The following is a 17,326-nucleotide window of genomic DNA, read 5'->3' as shown; positions in this document are numbered from 1 at the left end:
TAACCAAATTTGTGCAAGGTGACAATGTCTTTATTACAGTTAAACAAATAAGTACAATAAAACGGTAACCGGTGCGATTGGTTATAATAATTGTTGTTTCCATTAAACCATCCGCTTCCTCTCGATAAAAGTCGGTCACTACAACTCCAAGCATCAACATCGTACAGAAAACCTTTGTCTCAAGCTCAAAAACGCTGCTGTTCATGAGTTTTCATAACTAATGTTTGAACAATAACTAAAATTTTAACGGAAAAGTTAACGACCACTTTACACTAAGTCGTCACATGGCCATCTGACAAAGAAAATTGTAAATTGAATGATGAAAATGAGTAAACAATGATGAATTATTCGAATATTTTTATATTTCGAGAAATATAAGACAGTGTTTTTTTTGTGTTTTAACAATCCACAAAGTAACTATTTTCCCCGTGCTTATTTGGGTTTCCCAAGGTTACTGTTAGCTACGTAGTCAGCGTCATTATATATTGTGATGGGTTGCGTCACAAAGTGTTCTGGAAAATGACAGTTTTGCTGCTCCTTTCGAATCTGAAATGGAAGTATCATTGTTTACTAAATTATAGCACTTACGGTGAAACTATAAATTATGGGTTGCATTTGTGCGACTCGGGAATGACACTGAGAGTTTTCAACTCTCTACGACCAAACGAGGGTTATAAATTGGTGTAAGGAATTAGAATGCAGGTTTACATTTTAGGGTTAAGATTACAAATCAGATTTAGGGTTTTCATAACGAACTGACATCAGCTTTAATGTCAAAACCGTACTAAGGTAAATGGATGAGTGAATTTCGCGCCAATACTTTATACCCGTCTAATTATACCTGGTTGGTTCGTCCATAAATTATAGTTTCTCCAAATTTACACTGCATATTTCGAAATTTATTTTAGCATCATAGGAAACGGTTCATTCGTAGAGTTAAATCGACACGTCATATCACCAAATAAATATTTCAATGATTAACTAATTGTTCTTCTTTATAACTCCAAGGGATTCTAGCTAAACTTATTAGAAAAATAATAAACATATAATAGACTCTAATATGTATATAGTACTTGATATATAAACTTAAGTTAGATATCATAGTATCGTCCTTAGTCGAATCTCTATTCATATCAATATAAATCTTATCCTTCAGATAAGCTCTATTATATGAGCTTTAAGACATAAGTGACCATTATTTTACACAATTATATTCGTTTATACAAGTTCCTTTAATATTACCGGTTTTCTAGTCTTTTTCTTTATTGGATCTACTTAAATAGATACACGTGTATCTGTTGATATAAAAGATCTGTTCTTTTAACCACCCGGTTTGATCATCCGATCTAATTATCAGGACTGTTTGTTATTACTTGCTTCCTCTTAGTTGTTCTGGGAACAGTCTTAATTTCTTTGTTGTTTTTTATACTTCAAAATTTCCTACTGAACACTTCGCGGATGCTAAAAGCTTTTTGCTTATAAAACCATACGTAAAAATGAAAAAAAGACTTAGAATTGGACATTTGTCGTAGAATGACTAAAGATATAGAAATTTCGAATTCACCTCATAGAATCAGAGATAAGTCTCTTGAATTGATTTGCTTCGAATTGTATGTTCTGTAAACCTTCATATCTACTTTTAAATCGTTATAAAAATAATATTCTATTAACCGTTTTATTAGTTGTTTGTTTACTATGAACAAAAAAGTAATATGCCTGTTTGACGTTGATGGAACACTTACAAAGCCACGCAATATTATATCCGATCATATGACTGAATGTTTGCTTAAATTGTGCTCTAATATTCCCTTGGCTGTGGTTAGTGGTTCCGATTTCCAGAAGGTTTCTTCACAGATTGGGACACTCGGTAAGAATTTTTACAAATAACGCTTTTAATTTACGCATGAAGCTACCGAAAAATTTATATATATATTCTCTGAAAATGGTTTGGTAGTACACAGTTATGGTCAGAAAATTAAAAGCACAGTATGTAACCAAGTTTTCTTCGATGTAATTTCATTTCAGAATATTGTTGAGCATGTTGGTGAGAACATCCTTCAACGTTTCATCAATTTCTGTCTCCAGTATATGTCAAACCTCTGGCTTCCGAGGAAAAGAGGAAATTTTATTGAATTCAGAAATGGTTTGATAAATGTGTGTCCAGTTGGACGAAGCTGTAGTCAGGAAGAACGAGATGAATTTGCTGAATATGATGCGGTAAGAATGATTAATATTCACTGAAAATATGTAATCGTTCTTTACATACTGCAAAATAGGCCTTTCACAATCGGCTGTCCAACAGTTTTCCCTTAAGTCTTATTGTCAAACTTCTAAATCGATAGAAGTATCGTAATTTGTCCACTTGTTTCACAGGTTCTTGTACAATTTAAGGGAGCACGGTGTGTCTCTGTAAATGTGCAGGTGATTCATATTTCTTATCGATACATATTATATTACAGTTGCACCCTAGTAACATAAAAAAGTTAGCTGCTGTTGCTTGTCTACTTAGCCTGTGCGTATGACTAAAATTGAAGTAAAATAAAATTGTTATTGTACACTTTATTCAGGATTTCCCGTCATGTAACATTTATGGAACAGTAGTAACAAATCATTTCTTAAAGATAGTCTTTCTTAATACCTCGTTATAAAAGTATGGTTGCATCTCACAGCAATTAACAATATGATTTTACCTGTGAATCTGGTACATGCATCAAGTTTTATTAATGGTACGAACTGCTTCTGGTTTTAGTACATTCCACTTAGCCTTCGTGCTTTGTAAGAGAACTTAAGAACCAAATGTTCAGACCAGATTGACATTATTGAATCGTCTATTTAGACAAACTTTGTCTACACCCTAAGATACGATTTATGATCAGAAATTTTTTATTCAATTATATGAGTGAATTCTTGATGTTAGATATCATCTCATCTTTTTAGCTCTCACTAACAATGTTTTCAAATGAATTAATGTGGACAACATCTATGCCATTACTAGTGTAATCTGTCAATAATTTGGTCTTTTTCCCTAAGCGCATTTATATCACCACCTATCGATGAAATGGTAATGGGATGAATGTTTTCGACCGTTCTATTTTTTTGCTTTAGAAACATAAAATTCGCGAAAATTTCGTCATGAAAATGCGTTCGGAATTTCATTCAAGTCCTTTAGAGTTCGCTATAGGTAAGCTAATTCATACAGTCAGCCGGTTATTTAGAAAGTAAAAACCTGGGATAAACATATATCGGGACACGTTTCTACTCTACACAGTATATATAGTGGTTAAAAAGATAGGTTAATGTCAGTCGTCCTATGCACACTTGTTTTTAAACATAGAGCAAGGCTTAAAGTTGAGGATACAGAATGATGAGTCAGTGTTGAATGTTTTGATATAATCATTAGGCCTCAGATCCAAATTCTGCTACTCTTGAGACAAATATCACTTATGATAGTGAATGATTATCATCGTATATCACGAGTTAACTGAAGTTGAAAAGGTCGACCATTACTTAGTTGTTTAAGGATGACATCTGCACCTGAACGCTTAAACACTAATGGTTTCCTATATATGCTCAAGTCCTAGGCAGGCATCGCTACCGAATTTCATTTTCTCGATGCTATCTAGTTCTCAATTTTCTGTGACTGCAACTATCTCTAAATCGAAGTAGGTGAAAAAGGATTTGACCTTGTTTTTTAACACTTCATAGCTAAATGCTTTGTTATCATCTAAGCCACTGATCACCCGATACATTTCAGTATTGTATTACATTGTTTTATGATATTAATGAACACTTGTAATCATATAGTTTGTTTACATTTCTTTTGTAGGTGGACAAATTAGTATTGATGTTTTTCCAAAAGGTTGGGACAAACGATACTGTTTACAATTCCTGAAAGATTACGATACTATACATTTCTTTGGTGACAAAACAGAAGAGGTAAAAGCATTAAAATTAATGAGTGTTGACATATTTCATGCCTTCGTATTTTTGTGCATAACTGTCACAATTAAACAAATTTGTATACAATTAGTAATTACGTTTTTATGATCCTTTTTATTTGTCCATTGTTTAAAAACACACAAGTGAAAACTTTTATATCCTGTATTTATCGAAATATAATGTATACTTAAACAAAGTCAAACTAGATTGAAATGTAAAAATAGGAGGATAATAATACAATTAATAGTATTCACACAGATGACACAATACATGGAACGAAATGATCATAAAGAAATCTAACGAAATCTGAGGACATTTTTCATATATTTTCGGATTAATGACCAACGAAGAACCAGATAATTCAATAATAAATATATATTTGTGATATCCCACTGAGTTTAAAATTGTATTTCTGAATGACATAATATCAGTCACTTAATTCTGAATGACTTACATTAAGTCACGGAACGTCAGAAATACAATTATCTACTCATTGGGGACATCACAAAAATATATTTATAATCAACTTTCTAATTAATTCTCAATTTATATGAAACTATCACGTTCAACCTTGGTATCGATATCTACAAGTAACTCAATGGTAACGTCTCCAATGGACAGTGAGTAACACGTTTTTAAGCTTTGTGAGGGTAGCTATTTTCCCTCAAAATAGTAGATACAGATTACTGGGCTTCTTGTCATAATATTGACCAATCATCTTACATATGTCTTTGGTTTACTTCGCATTATACAGTGTATTATTGCTTTTTACTTTTAATAATTCTGTATTCTCAGGGTGGAAATGATTACGAAATATTCAATGACCCACAAACCATCGGACATACTGTTACGTCACCGGAAAATACAGAAGCTCAACTCAAAGCGTTATTCCCCGAATATTGTTAAACATGTATATAAATAAACACTTAGCAATATGCAACGACAGCGGTTGGAATAAAAAAATATAAGTGCTAATTTCTAAATTTTTTTATAGACAAAATTTTAGTTTACACTAGACACAGTTTAGTCTGTTTATTTGTTACTTTGACCTTTTGTTTATACTTAAATATTACTATTGTTTATTGGTCATTTATTCTAGTTTATACGTGATGAAGATACTTTATAGAACAATAATTATTGCTCTTTAATATTGCCATATCTTATCTTATTTTGTCTTTTTAATTCATTAGGTTACTTTTCCTGTAGAAACTGTATCGTATGTTCTTGTATTTGTGATTAGATATTAGTTAGTTGAGGTTTTCGTCTGTCTACAGATTTATTAAGTGAGTGGTGTAATATTGAGTATGTGAACCCAACTCGGTGGTTTTGTTCGACCAACACTGCTCATCCCATCAGTCAGCGACTTCAAAAACTCACTCCACTTTCTAGTTTGGTCACCTCTCAGCTTCCTTACAATCTATGTTTTCCACTAATAATCATGGCTTGTCAAAGTAGGTGGTGGTTTGACCTACGTGCCATACATCCTAGCCACCTCATTCGGCGGAGATTCACAGTTTCATCAACCAATTTGCCACCTTTACTTAGCCTCAACACTTCTCACTTCTTTTGTTTCATGACACGCCAGCAATGATTCGGAAACACCCATAATCATAAGATTTCAGCTTATACATATCTCCTATTTTCGTAGAGCGTGTTTCACAACTATAAATTGGAAAACAGTTAGCTACTGCTCATGATACTCGTCCTCTAAATGGTGATCAGTCATCTCACTTTTGTCACAAGTGACGCATGATTTCAAAAGCGGGTTGGACTTTTTGATAGTGTCCCCAGACTTCGTCAGGCTGCAACCCACCAGGGCTGACAAAGCTTTCAGGATAAATAAAGCTGTCAAAACGCTTAACTACTCCACCTTCTATTATTAGTTCTATGATAAACAAAGATCAGCTGCGAAGCAATGTCTTACATTCAAGGATGAAGAAACATGCCTGTATTATTGCTCAAGGTGATCATAAGACTTTTGCATTTTGTCAGAGTTTCCATCAAACAAATTATTTGCCTGAGAGTAGGACGAAAAACTACCACATTCAATGAATATTAAATCGGTAAAGGAAATTCGTTTTTGTTCACTGCAAGTTTACAGAAAGCTGCATATAGAGAATTTTGACGGCTGGAAACAAACATTCAAATTTACAGTAAAGAAATAAGTGATAGAGATAATATACGAAGAGGTAACTCTTCCAAAGACTTAAGACCGCGCAAAATATATATCAGCAGTTTAAAAAATCCTCATAGAATATTCAAAAATGAAAAATACTTGAGCGAACGATTGTTTTCAATAACTTCATCATCAGGCTCTACAGTTATAAGTTTATAATTATGATATTTTACGAAGGCCAAAATAAGGCATCTACTATAGAATTTGACAATGTTATATGTTAAAAATGGTGAAAGTTTGCATATATTACGATATAAATACTTCAAAATTGTGTTATTTGAAAATTAGAAAGGTCATTTAATAATGGTCAGAATGATTTGGAACAGTGTCCGGTCACAATCAGTAGAATAGTGATAAAAAAAGTCGTGTGAATAAAATGCATAGTAAGAGAATTTAATCTTGTCAATTGTGATAATAATGATAATAGTAATATAATAATAACAATGATAATATTGTTGTGTGAATATAATATATAATAAGAGGGGTGTTATCAGGGTAATTACGATAAACAAAAAAGGATTCATGTGAATTGGGAATGATGGATGTGAAGATTAAGATAGATCTAATCAAAAAAAGGAAGAGCGTAAAAGGTTTGTAATATTCAATTTAAGTATCCGGTGATCTAGTCGTAGGCCAAGGTAAACATAGGGGCTGGATATACTTTTTCTGGTTTTCGGGAGTTGATCCAGATGGTGTTGGCTATGTACAGTAACCGTAGTCTAGCACACTGAGGTAGATTTTTTGGAATTTGGTATAAGACAGAGAAAGCTTCATCTATCTTGACGTGATGTTCGCTATCTACCAAGTGAGAAATGATACTGCTGTTGGTCGACTTAGTGACTCCTTTTCCCAACCATGCTGGTACATATTCACGAACACGCAAGGATAAAGCCCTTTGAGTACGGTGTATGTAACTAGCTCCACAGGAGCAGTTGAACTGGTATGCACACATGGAGGAGCCCATCATCGGTAATCTATCCTAGATTTGATGTGAGTACTGGTTTAGTTGAGAAAATTATGTGTAACTTGGCAGTGTGAAACGTTCTTTAAACAGATCTTTTGAGTCGACGTGTTAAAATATCACCCGTTATGTCCCCTTCAAAGCCCAGTCTCAGATATAGGGTGTTTTTACTGAGTCATAATTTCTTCTATTTCTAATACTTTGTGCTAGGAATTTTCTGAAGAAATTATCTGGATAGCCGTTATTTCGTAGTGTATTCTTTAGTATATCTACTTCGCTATCGACGCTGTCCTCAGAACATAATAGCTTGATTCAGTGGCTGAAACATTTAACTAAATTTATTTTATATTGAAGAGGTGTAAAGCTTTGGAAATGGGTATACTGACCTGTTCATCTATTATTTCTAAGTATATTTCGTTTTATGGAACCGTCTATCCTTCTTTAAAGTAGGACATCAAGGAAATTCATACTATTGTCTTTCTCTTCCTCGCCAGAGATGGCGCACTAATCGTATGTGACGAAAATATCGACAAACAAGGGTTGTTGGACATTTTCAATAACGTCTACCCAGCTTTTAAATTCACCAGTCGTTTCTGGATTAATAAAACCTTTAGTGCACCATAGTGTTAAAAACCTAAGAAACTCATTATCAATTATTGTAAGTAATTTTTTAAACAATAAATTTTTAGTCGTTTGTAATTCTCAGTGAAGAGTATCTATTTTTAAGACACACGACCGTTGTCTCTACCTTGACGTGGTGGTCGGGCTTGCCTATCGTGATGAAGCAGCCAAGCTATATTGGCTGGAACAACTGTTCCTCAAGGTCCTACCATATCAGACAGGTCGGTTGAAGAGCGGTGAGACTAAAAGCAACAAACCTAAGGTCCGAAGGCGAAGTCGTACTGCTGACTGTACAGAGGTGTGACAGCAGTAAGGTGTTTCCTTCAGACAGCCAGCAAAACAGCGATGCTGCCTTCCCACAAGGAGGGGTGGGGTTAGAGAAGGTCGACCCTAAAAATGCACACCTCACCTTATACCACGGATATCCGTCTCCGGCGGTAAGGTCCCAAAAAGTACGGAGCTAACACAAAAATTACCCATAAAAAGGTCGTGTGTGACCGACCTCAAGCAGTTGTCCCTTCGGCACTGTGGTCACGCTCCCAGGTCACTAAGACCACCTCTAATCCAATTTCCTTTTCAGGTACCTCCAGAACAACCCTTTCACGGTGTGTGCAACCGGGAAGTGATAACCGCCCTCATACCTCTAACAGCACTCAAGACCGCTGTATTCATAATCAACCTGTAATTTTTAAGACAATTTGTTTGCATTCGTTAACACTAGAGTTCTAATGACATTAAAAGAAGGCTTACAAATTTACTTGACAACTTGTCTTTCTGATGTATAGTTGCTATCTCTCTCAGTTAGGAAAGTAGCTAAGTGACTTGAAATGAACATGATCCTAGGTTTTACTACTGGAAATTCAGTATTTTCAAACTGTCCAGTAATCTCGATAATGCAGTGAGAAACGAAAAATGAAATTTTACAGCTATCCAATAGTTTTTTTTCTTTCTAACTGTGGTCGTATTAAATTTGACTTATATTAAATGATATTAAGAAATTGTAAAATAAAATGAAAAACTCTAGAGTTCTAGCTCGCTCCTACTTTAAATGAAAATACTTTAGCTCGATAATATGGCTTAGACAACGATACATTTATGCATAACATTATTAGCCAAGTCGAATTTTCATAATTTATTTCCCTGTTTAGAATGATTTTAAAAAATATCATTTGATTGATTAGTGAGATGTTGTATAACCCATTTTGATGAACCTTTTAAATTGGCACATAAATCAATGTATTCAGGCATTTTCATGAATTTTTTCGGTTTACGCGCACAATGTTAGTTGGTCCTCTATCAGATCACTGTTTCCTTCGTAGTGTCGGTTGCTTTGGTACCGAGCACTTCTTTTTTGAGCCTGGATAAGAAAACTAAAGTGGTGACCAATTTATAACCCTTAACAACTGTGTTTGTTGTGTTGACTTATTACCATATCTTTTATGGGTTCATGAAGAGCAGTCCATTCAGAGTCTTGAGTTGTCATTCTACACAAACATTAAGTTAAGCTGAAAAGATAAATAGAATCTATTTTACTCATATATTTTTTAATATTCAGATTTATATAGTTTATCTACAGTGAATCACTCTAACTTCAAACCAAATGTTTCATTGAATGGAATAAATTACAGTAAAAAATGTATTATTTATACTGAAATAATAGTATCAATGAAGTACTTTGAGTTGTGGCTCATAATATGAAGTAAAAATATGAAATATTTCACCAAATACAGTATGAAGATTTATTCAGTGTTAATAAATAATTCGGATGTTATCTGGTTGATATTAGCACGTGTAGGTCATACTAAATAATTACTTGTTAACCGAGATAAATGTCTTTGACCTTACGTGATCTCATTTAACTATGAGCGCGTGTGTTTATGATTTTTATCAGGAATTATGAGTCGTGTTAACCCATTGGAGTATGGAATACATCTACACTGATACTAAGTAATTATTTAATAGTATTAACCAGTCTTATGTTCACTAAGCATGAGTGGTGATCAATTCTAAACCATGTCGTTCAGTTTTCAGTCACTGGTGGACGTTATCATGCGAACTTCAACTAGGTAATCTGTATCTACCATTATCAATTAGATTAACTATAAGCGACTTCACAGACTAATACCATATTTGGCTGCCCCTAGCATTCTAAAAACGTAACTTCCACACCAGCTGACGTTGTAAGTTGAGGTAGTCGGTGGTTAGTGATTGACGAAATCTAGTTTAAATTGCTAAATTAATAGTCCGCAATGTCATAGATTTGTAATCCTTAGTTATTACCAAACTATATCGATTAGGTTGCACTGTGGTCACTAGTCTCAATACATTCTACCTGTAATTAGTTAAAAACTTAATGTACCTCGGTTTTATTCTAGTTAGAACTTGTGGATAAGGCTTATGTGTAAACTTTAGTAACAATGTTGAAGCTGTTTCGTGAAAATTAAGAATATCCATTGCACAAAATAACTTCAGCATAACAAATCAGAAATTTGATCAAGAATACTATTAACATTATCCTGTGTTTAATTATGACCAAATCGTTTGAATGATTTTATCATAACAAGTATCATTGAATTGGAGTTATCTGGTGTATTTTTATGTCGATCATTTACTTTGTAACTTACACTTTTTATTGTCACTTTATACTCTGTTTTCCCTAATTTCGCGATCTGAATAGCAAATACATGTATTTGAAATCAATTCAATAAGCTCCCAAATGCTCAGGTACGGCCGAGAGTGAGGCGACTCAGCTTCCCCTCTCCATATGCTCTCACATGGCCATGTGCATACAACCACTGCCAGGGAAGTCCTATTCACTGCCTTCTCGTGGCGAGGGTGTTGTTTACGAAATTGAGAGGACGAAAAGCGAATGACCGGTGCTTTGACCGGGTTGGTGGATACGGAGGGTTCACCTGGGGAAGTTGGAAAACCCTGATTCCAAACCAACGGTGTACATGGGCTCCAGTATCCTGATAGAACAAACGGTGTATGAACCTATTGTTGTCCAACGACTACCATCGGAATTCATCTCCTGACGTTGCTCTACTGCCTTGTAGATCAGACCTTTAGGTTGAAGGGTCCGGGTGTGGGGCCGCCTAAGAAGACCACTTTCGGTTTGGGCACCCGGAAAGTATTCCAGCCGTTACACAAATTGAATGACTTATGTGCCGCATATCTATTTACTGCCTCCTTGTACCGATGTTTATGTGTTTAAATAAATAATCAATAAGCATACTGAATAAACTTTTTGAACTGTTTTCTTATCCACTTTTAACTATGTTCTCCACCACTTAACATGTGATTATATAACTCTATCACTTGAACTACACAAATCCATGAAATAAGCTAGATTACTTAAGAGTATATGATGCTGTGTAACGACTAATAAATCGTTTATATTTACAGGTTTATAAACTGAAGCCTAAATGTTAATATGGACACGGACTTTTCTTAATCAGTAATCACTTTGCTTAATATACTACATTATTAATAACCTACACTTATAATAAATATAATAATGAAATAATGATTTATTTATGATATTTCAATAAGTGAAATTAGAAGTTCCGGTATTTCATGATTTTATTTAAGTTACTTCTCTAGCATAATTTAACTAAATAATCGAAATATTTTGGTATATACACACATACAAATACGACAACGTTTCATACAAAATTATTTTAATCAAAATAATGTGACAATAGCCTAATTAGACCTGTATTGTTATTTCGATTAAACTAAATAATCTGCCTAGTTTTATTTTACTGATGTTAATTTAATTTCAGTTATTTATATATTTACTCTAAACGAATAAAGTGAATGAAGTTACTAAATATCAAGAATTCTAATTTCTAATCGTTAGGATATCATATATATATATATATATATATATATATATATATATATATATATATATATATACCAACCCTTGGTGATGATGAATACAATACTCATATGGAATTATCATTCATCATTGATGTGTTGTCTAATTTGCCGAAACTTTATTTATTTATTAAGTCAGTGTTATGCTAAAACAACCAAAATAAGATATGCTAATGAATGAAACAATGTTAAAACTGGTGATCTCTTCCATCTATTACGGTAGAAATACTTTAAAATCGTGTCATTTTTTTTAATTAGATAGGTCATTTACTAAATATCGTCAAGTTATAATCAATATAACAGAAGTAAAAGAAAATCGTGTGAATAAAAGGCATAGTAGTAATGCAGCAATTTGTTTGTATCTCCTTATTTCTGCAGCAATTTGAAAGACTCTCCCGGTCTCCCACATTGTAAGAGCATTCCATGTACCTAAATAAATGGTTGCTCTGGTTGTCAGAAGGGGCATCAGCATCGTGGCTTCCGAAGGAACTCGGATTTCACCATGAGGCAACATAACTCTTCTTTTGAATGCAAAGGTTAGATTTTTGGATATGGATTCAGATAGCTTCAGCAATACACAATAAACGAACTCGTAAAATATGTGGTGAATTCGATGCGATACGGTGGATAACTTTAAAAGCTTTATTTAAATCAGCTTAATGTCCTAGGTCCTTCGACTGAGCGAGAATAGAGCTTTTAATCACTCATACCTGTAGCCTGATAACGAGGTTATTGAAAACAACTGTTCACCTAAATATTCTCTGTTTTCGAATTTTCCATAAATCTTACCACAAAGTCTGTCGGATTGACTTTAGCAACCCTCCATCGACATCTAAATAAGTGTCTCTACTTGGAAGTATTTCATCCTCTGATTCTTCATAATCTAATTAGTCGTCAATCTTATTGTGTATACAATATTGAAATTTCCGATTTTAAACATATCAAAAATATTCTGGAAATTATCAGTCCGGTATCTAATCAACACATTTTACTATATAAAGACCATAGGACTGCACATAGTAATATTTACATATAAATACCCAATATATCAGTTCGCCTTTATTCTTACCTGTTTATGTAGTAATGGAATTTTTTAATTGTTCAGGCTTTCATATTCATAATTAAGAGTAGACATTTTGTTAGCATTAAAAAAGGTGTATATTTATCTATGCTGATAAATATTTGCACCACATAAACAAATATAAATTGGCCTAAGTTTTATATTCCGTTTACTCCGCTCAAGAGAACGTCTCAAACATCGAATACTGGGTAAAGTGAGATTTTTGCATTAAAAATATACTGCTCATTAGCAACCACTTCATCCTACAGTTCGTTCCTCATGTTTCATTGCTTAATCATAAACTAATCGTTCTCTCATTTGTCAATACACTTCTTCGTAGTTTACATCACTAATTGATCTTAAACATCCATTGCAAACCGAGAAATGATGAACAGTTGTTTCGTCATAATTCGGGACTCCTCAGTAGTGCGCAAAAACGACCCCACAGAGAATCGAAATCGGGATTGTCGATCTCGTACGCACGCGCCTAACTCCTAAGCTACTATACTAAGTTGGAATCCAACGGTCTACATGTCTAACTTCTATCAACTGGCAATATTGATGAAAAACATAGAAATTAAATATTCATCACAAGACCCTTAAACCAATACACCTTTTGTGTCTGGCCATATTGAACTAATTGTTTTCGTGCTAGTCTACCCTGAAGATCAACTGCTATTGTGGTTAGGTTCATCATCTTGAGTGAAAGTTTCTAAGCTAAAACCAATTATTCATTCTACAACCATTTGTTATCTATATACATTGATACAGAATCATTCCGAGAAATTAAGATAGTCTTTTGAGTTTAACCGACCTCCATTACGTCATTCGAGTGAATCTAACAAACAGCATAAGTCGCATAATGATATGAAACTTTGCCAACTCATCACTATTAAACTAAGGTGAATATTATCTAACAAGAAGGATATAAAGCAACCATTTAGCAATCAACGAACTTGAATTTCAAGACATTATCGTAAGTTTTATACAAAATTTTAATAGCTGGGTAGTAAAACTGATCCCCACATCCAATACAGCTCGAAAATGAACGCATGGATCTGTACTTTGTAAACGAATCACATTGAAGATATCCTAAACTAACTACCCACCTGGAAGCGTCATGCTAGGCGGTATAGTGCATATATGACTTATTTGATCCTTACAGCAACTTATCTACGTTTCGATAGGCTTTTCTGATGACATTTATATATTTTTTAAACATTAACTGCATAAGTCCTGTTTTTTTTCCATTTATTGTGCAGTTAGTGACTTCCTGGTTGTCATACTAATTACCATTTTTTCTCAGTTTCGGTCAAATATCCACCCTGTAATAAAATGCTACATAAGAATTTTATCATTCGTGGTCTAAAAGTGCACTCAATGCTCATTATATATTTGTGGAAAACGACTACAACAATTGGTGAAATTATTTACTCAGCAGAATATATCAGCACGTTAAAATGAACTTTTCGCTTTAAATTCAATTCATAGTGTACCTACAATGAAACAGTTTACCACTGGCTAACTAAAAACAAGGACACTTTGAAACTAACATTTCTGGATTTAACCCACAATGAGTAATGATATAATGTAATTTTTGAATACTAAGACATAACACGGGAAGTTCAAGTCAATGATCTAATGCTAAGCAGTACTGGGACCATGAGATGAATCCTAAAGATGGAACGATTAAAAATAAATAAAAATCAAACGAAATTTGCAGCATATAATAGACTAGTATTTTTATTACTAGTAGTAATGATAATATATTTTTTAACATAACTACCATTTATATAATATGTACAAATAAAAAAGCACCCGTTTATTTGGAGAATACATTTGCCCTTTAGGTGAGTAAACATACAAGTTTAATCGTTCAACCATCTTACCGACTAAATGTCATTAACTAAAAGAAGACAATACAAAGATGGTAAGCAAAGAATTTCCAATACTTTTTAATTTAAAGAGTGCTCTCAACACAAAGGAGGGATTTTTAAAATAAATACAACCAATAGGAAGAGAATGCCACAAAAAATGAAGTTGGATTTTAATAGAAAATGGGGTATAAAAGTAAGCGAATAATAAATAATACATTAAATAATAACAAAAGATTAATGGTGGTAATTTAGAACAATTACACACACGAATAACACTTGAGACAAAATAATACAGAATCCTCATTTTCCGTTATTTTTTTCTTCTTAGAAAATATGAATAAAAGTTTGTTAACGGTTATAAAGTTCACTATCAAAAGTACTGATATCGCTGCTTTTAATCAACTAAATACTACTAATGACTAAGGTTACACTTGCATAATTGAAAAACACAGAAAACATACAAAAAGTCAGCTTAAAAAAAAGAAACAATAAATGAAATCCATTCAATATTTGAAGGCGGACATAAAATTGAGAAATGCATTAACTAATCAAAACATGCAAACACCTTTGTATGGACCATGTGTGTACATTTACTAAATGGAGCAATGAATTGAAAGTATATGGAAAAATACATACAATGTCTAATACAACATGAGTTTCAAAAACACCATCATCGCCTTCAGTGATCAGTGCTGACACCGTGTAAATATATATATGTAAATATGCTTGTGTGTGTTTCTTTCTCCACTGTGATTCTTCTTCTTAACGTAAACGAAAATAATACGGAGTAAAACTTATTTTTACACAGACATAAAAAAAGTCAAGCTTTCAGATTGTTTTTCTACACATTTTTCTATGTCATTCTGTGTACTTGTATATTCATGGAATATATGTATATATTTACACAAAAATAAAGACGAAACAGTTTTTATTAGTCAGATAAATTATGAAAAATAGTACAGCATTTTATTGAGTAATTTTCGAGCTGTTTTAAATTGCATATTTAGCATAACTACAGTACAAGGCTAGTGAAATGTATCAAGAGCGAGCAAGTGAACGAGAGAGAGAGATAGTCAAGCATAGAAAAAGACGGAGAAAGTTGGAAACACACTGAGCTATAGAATACTCAATTTAAGTAAAACTACAAGCATTTAAACATTCACATTTCACCAGAACTAAATACTAGGGAACATGTAGGCAGACAATAATAGATTATTATTATTTTCGAAATGCATTACTGCCAACACCACCGACTTGTTGTCCGGATGGCAAAATCATAGGTGTTGAGGTGAAATTCTCATTATTATTAATATTACTTGTCTGCCCACTAGCTGTTGCAGGCACATAAAATGTTTCCGGATGAAGACGTAAATGATACAAATTATGCGGATGATTACCAAATGTTGTAGATGCATTCAACTGCTGTTGATGATGATGAATTTGATGATTTGTTGTACCGCTACTATTCCCACCAATTACTTGACCGATTGAACTTTGTTGAGTTAATAAATATGAATTTTGTTGTGGATGATGTGAAATAGGTTGAACAATTTGACGCGATGTAACAACTTGTTGATGATTAGTATTATTATTATTTATATTGGATTGAGGTTGCGATTGTACTGGAAGACAACAAACATTTTGTGACTGTTGTTGGGATGGATGTTGAATAGTACAATTTGAGTCAATAGAGGGGTATAAATTAGTATTAGGTTGTTGTTGTAGGCCACCAGTCACTGATATTGGATTGTTTGCATTACTATTATTATGATTATTATTCATAAGAAACATGTTAGAAGGACAAGCAGGATTAGCAAATTGTGATGTGCCTAGTTGAGGAGACTGTGAAACATTCTGCTGTTGTTGTACCGTCTGATTGTAATATCCAGTTAATGAATTCGGGATTGGATGAGATTGCATGTGTTGTGCATGATGATGAGCGACAGTATTAGATGATATTTGATTAGGCTGTGGCTGAAGACTCATTACCTGTAATGACTGAGCGACCATATTTTGCGCAGCCGGTAGACACGATGGTGGCATACCACGTGGATAAGCAGTCACTGAGCCTAAACCTTGTTGCGTAAAACCTGAACGAGAATTCATCACTGCTGTAGTTGATGAATTATGAGCTAATTGTGTATTTGCCTGTTGAGCAGTATAACCCGCATTACCAGATGTTCCTTTGTTACGAGCTGTAAGGTGATGTATTTTAAAGGAAAAGTTATATAAAAAAGAAGGACCTCTTCATGCAGTTACATTCACTAAAAACACCAAAAATAAAACTGAAGAGATTCGAGGACACGATGAACAATTTAAAATGATAATTATCTTTATCGCGAACTAAACAACACACGCATAAAAACAATGTTCAAACTATTAAACAAGGAAGATAAAAAGTGAATGAATTCGCGCTATCACAACTAATTTTCAGCAATATCACTCAAAGTTTTAAACCACAGGTCTTTGGTACCGAGCCGAACTCAACCAAGTAATTTGTATCTACAAGCAGTCAATGTCCTAATGGAATGATGTCACACTTTATGTTCGAAAAGATCCTAGCTTTCGGTATACCAATTAACATTGCACATAAATGTAGTTGGTGACTTGGCATTACGTAATACGTGTTATAAAGACTTTAATATATGAATATTCACAAACGGCTTGACAACGTTCCCCAGTACCTTAGGTTATAAGTGCACGTAAAACATCCCTGAATTGTCAGGCGTTCAAAAAACCCCATTATTAAAGCGTGTTCATGAAATGGGGTTATGCTTTCTGTGTAACTCATGTCCATATTAATAACTTTT

The 17,326-nt window shown here is 33.5% G+C and overlaps 2 protein-coding genes across 3 annotated transcripts in view; one reads left to right on the top strand and one right to left on the bottom strand.

Moving 5' to 3' along the window:
- The first annotated feature begins 423 nt into the window (after positions 1-423).
- On the top strand, positions 424-15,141 carry PMM2_1 (Phosphomannomutase 2). 2 transcript variants are annotated; one of them, XM_051216945.1, is made up of 9 exons: positions 424-1,867; positions 1,910-1,986; positions 2,026-2,217; positions 3,106-3,181; positions 3,827-3,936; positions 4,735-7,734; positions 14,490-14,569; positions 14,606-14,709; positions 14,750-15,141. In XM_051216945.1, the coding sequence occupies exons 1-6, from the start codon at positions 1,696-1,698 to the stop codon at positions 4,843-4,845; spliced, it is 738 nt and encodes a 245-aa protein (XP_051065580.1). In that variant the 5' UTR covers positions 424-1,695; the 3' UTR covers positions 4,846-7,734; positions 14,490-14,569; positions 14,606-14,709; positions 14,750-15,141. The 2 variants fall into 2 exon arrangements, with proteins under 2 accessions (XP_051065580.1, XP_051065581.1); XM_051216946.1 differs by lacking the exons at positions 14,490-14,569; positions 14,606-14,709; positions 14,750-15,141 and having other exon boundaries at positions 1,910-2,217; positions 4,735-5,095.
- The window catches only part of CSNK1D (Casein kinase I isoform delta), a 47,431-nt gene continuing 44,477 nt past the window's right edge, over positions 14,373-17,326 (bottom strand). Inside the window, exon 8 of the mRNA XM_012937823.3 lies at positions 14,373-16,711. Coding sequence (XP_012793277.1) covers positions 15,735-16,711 — 977 coding nt within the window. The 3' untranslated portion in view covers positions 14,373-15,734. The remainder of the gene's footprint in view (positions 16,712-17,326) is intronic.

Source organism: Schistosoma haematobium, chromosome 6, assembly GCF_000699445.3.
Source record: "Schistosoma haematobium chromosome 6, whole genome shotgun sequence".
NCBI lineage: Eukaryota > Metazoa > Platyhelminthes > Trematoda > Strigeidida > Schistosomatidae > Schistosoma > Schistosoma haematobium.
This window is presented reverse-complemented; position numbering and strand designations above follow the sequence as displayed.

Coding starts and splice junctions, on each gene's coding strand:
- PMM2_1 (XM_051216946.1), top strand. CDS start 1,696: ATGAACAAAAAAGTAATATGCCTGTTTGACGTTGATGGAACACTTACA. Junction 1,868..1,909: donor TTCACAGATTGGGACACTCG/GTAAGAATTTTT, acceptor TTACGCATGAAG/CTACCGAAAAATTTATATAT. Junction 3,937..4,734: donor TTGGTGACAAAACAGAAGAG/GTAAAAGCATTA, acceptor CTGTATTCTCAG/GGTGGAAATGATTACGAAAT.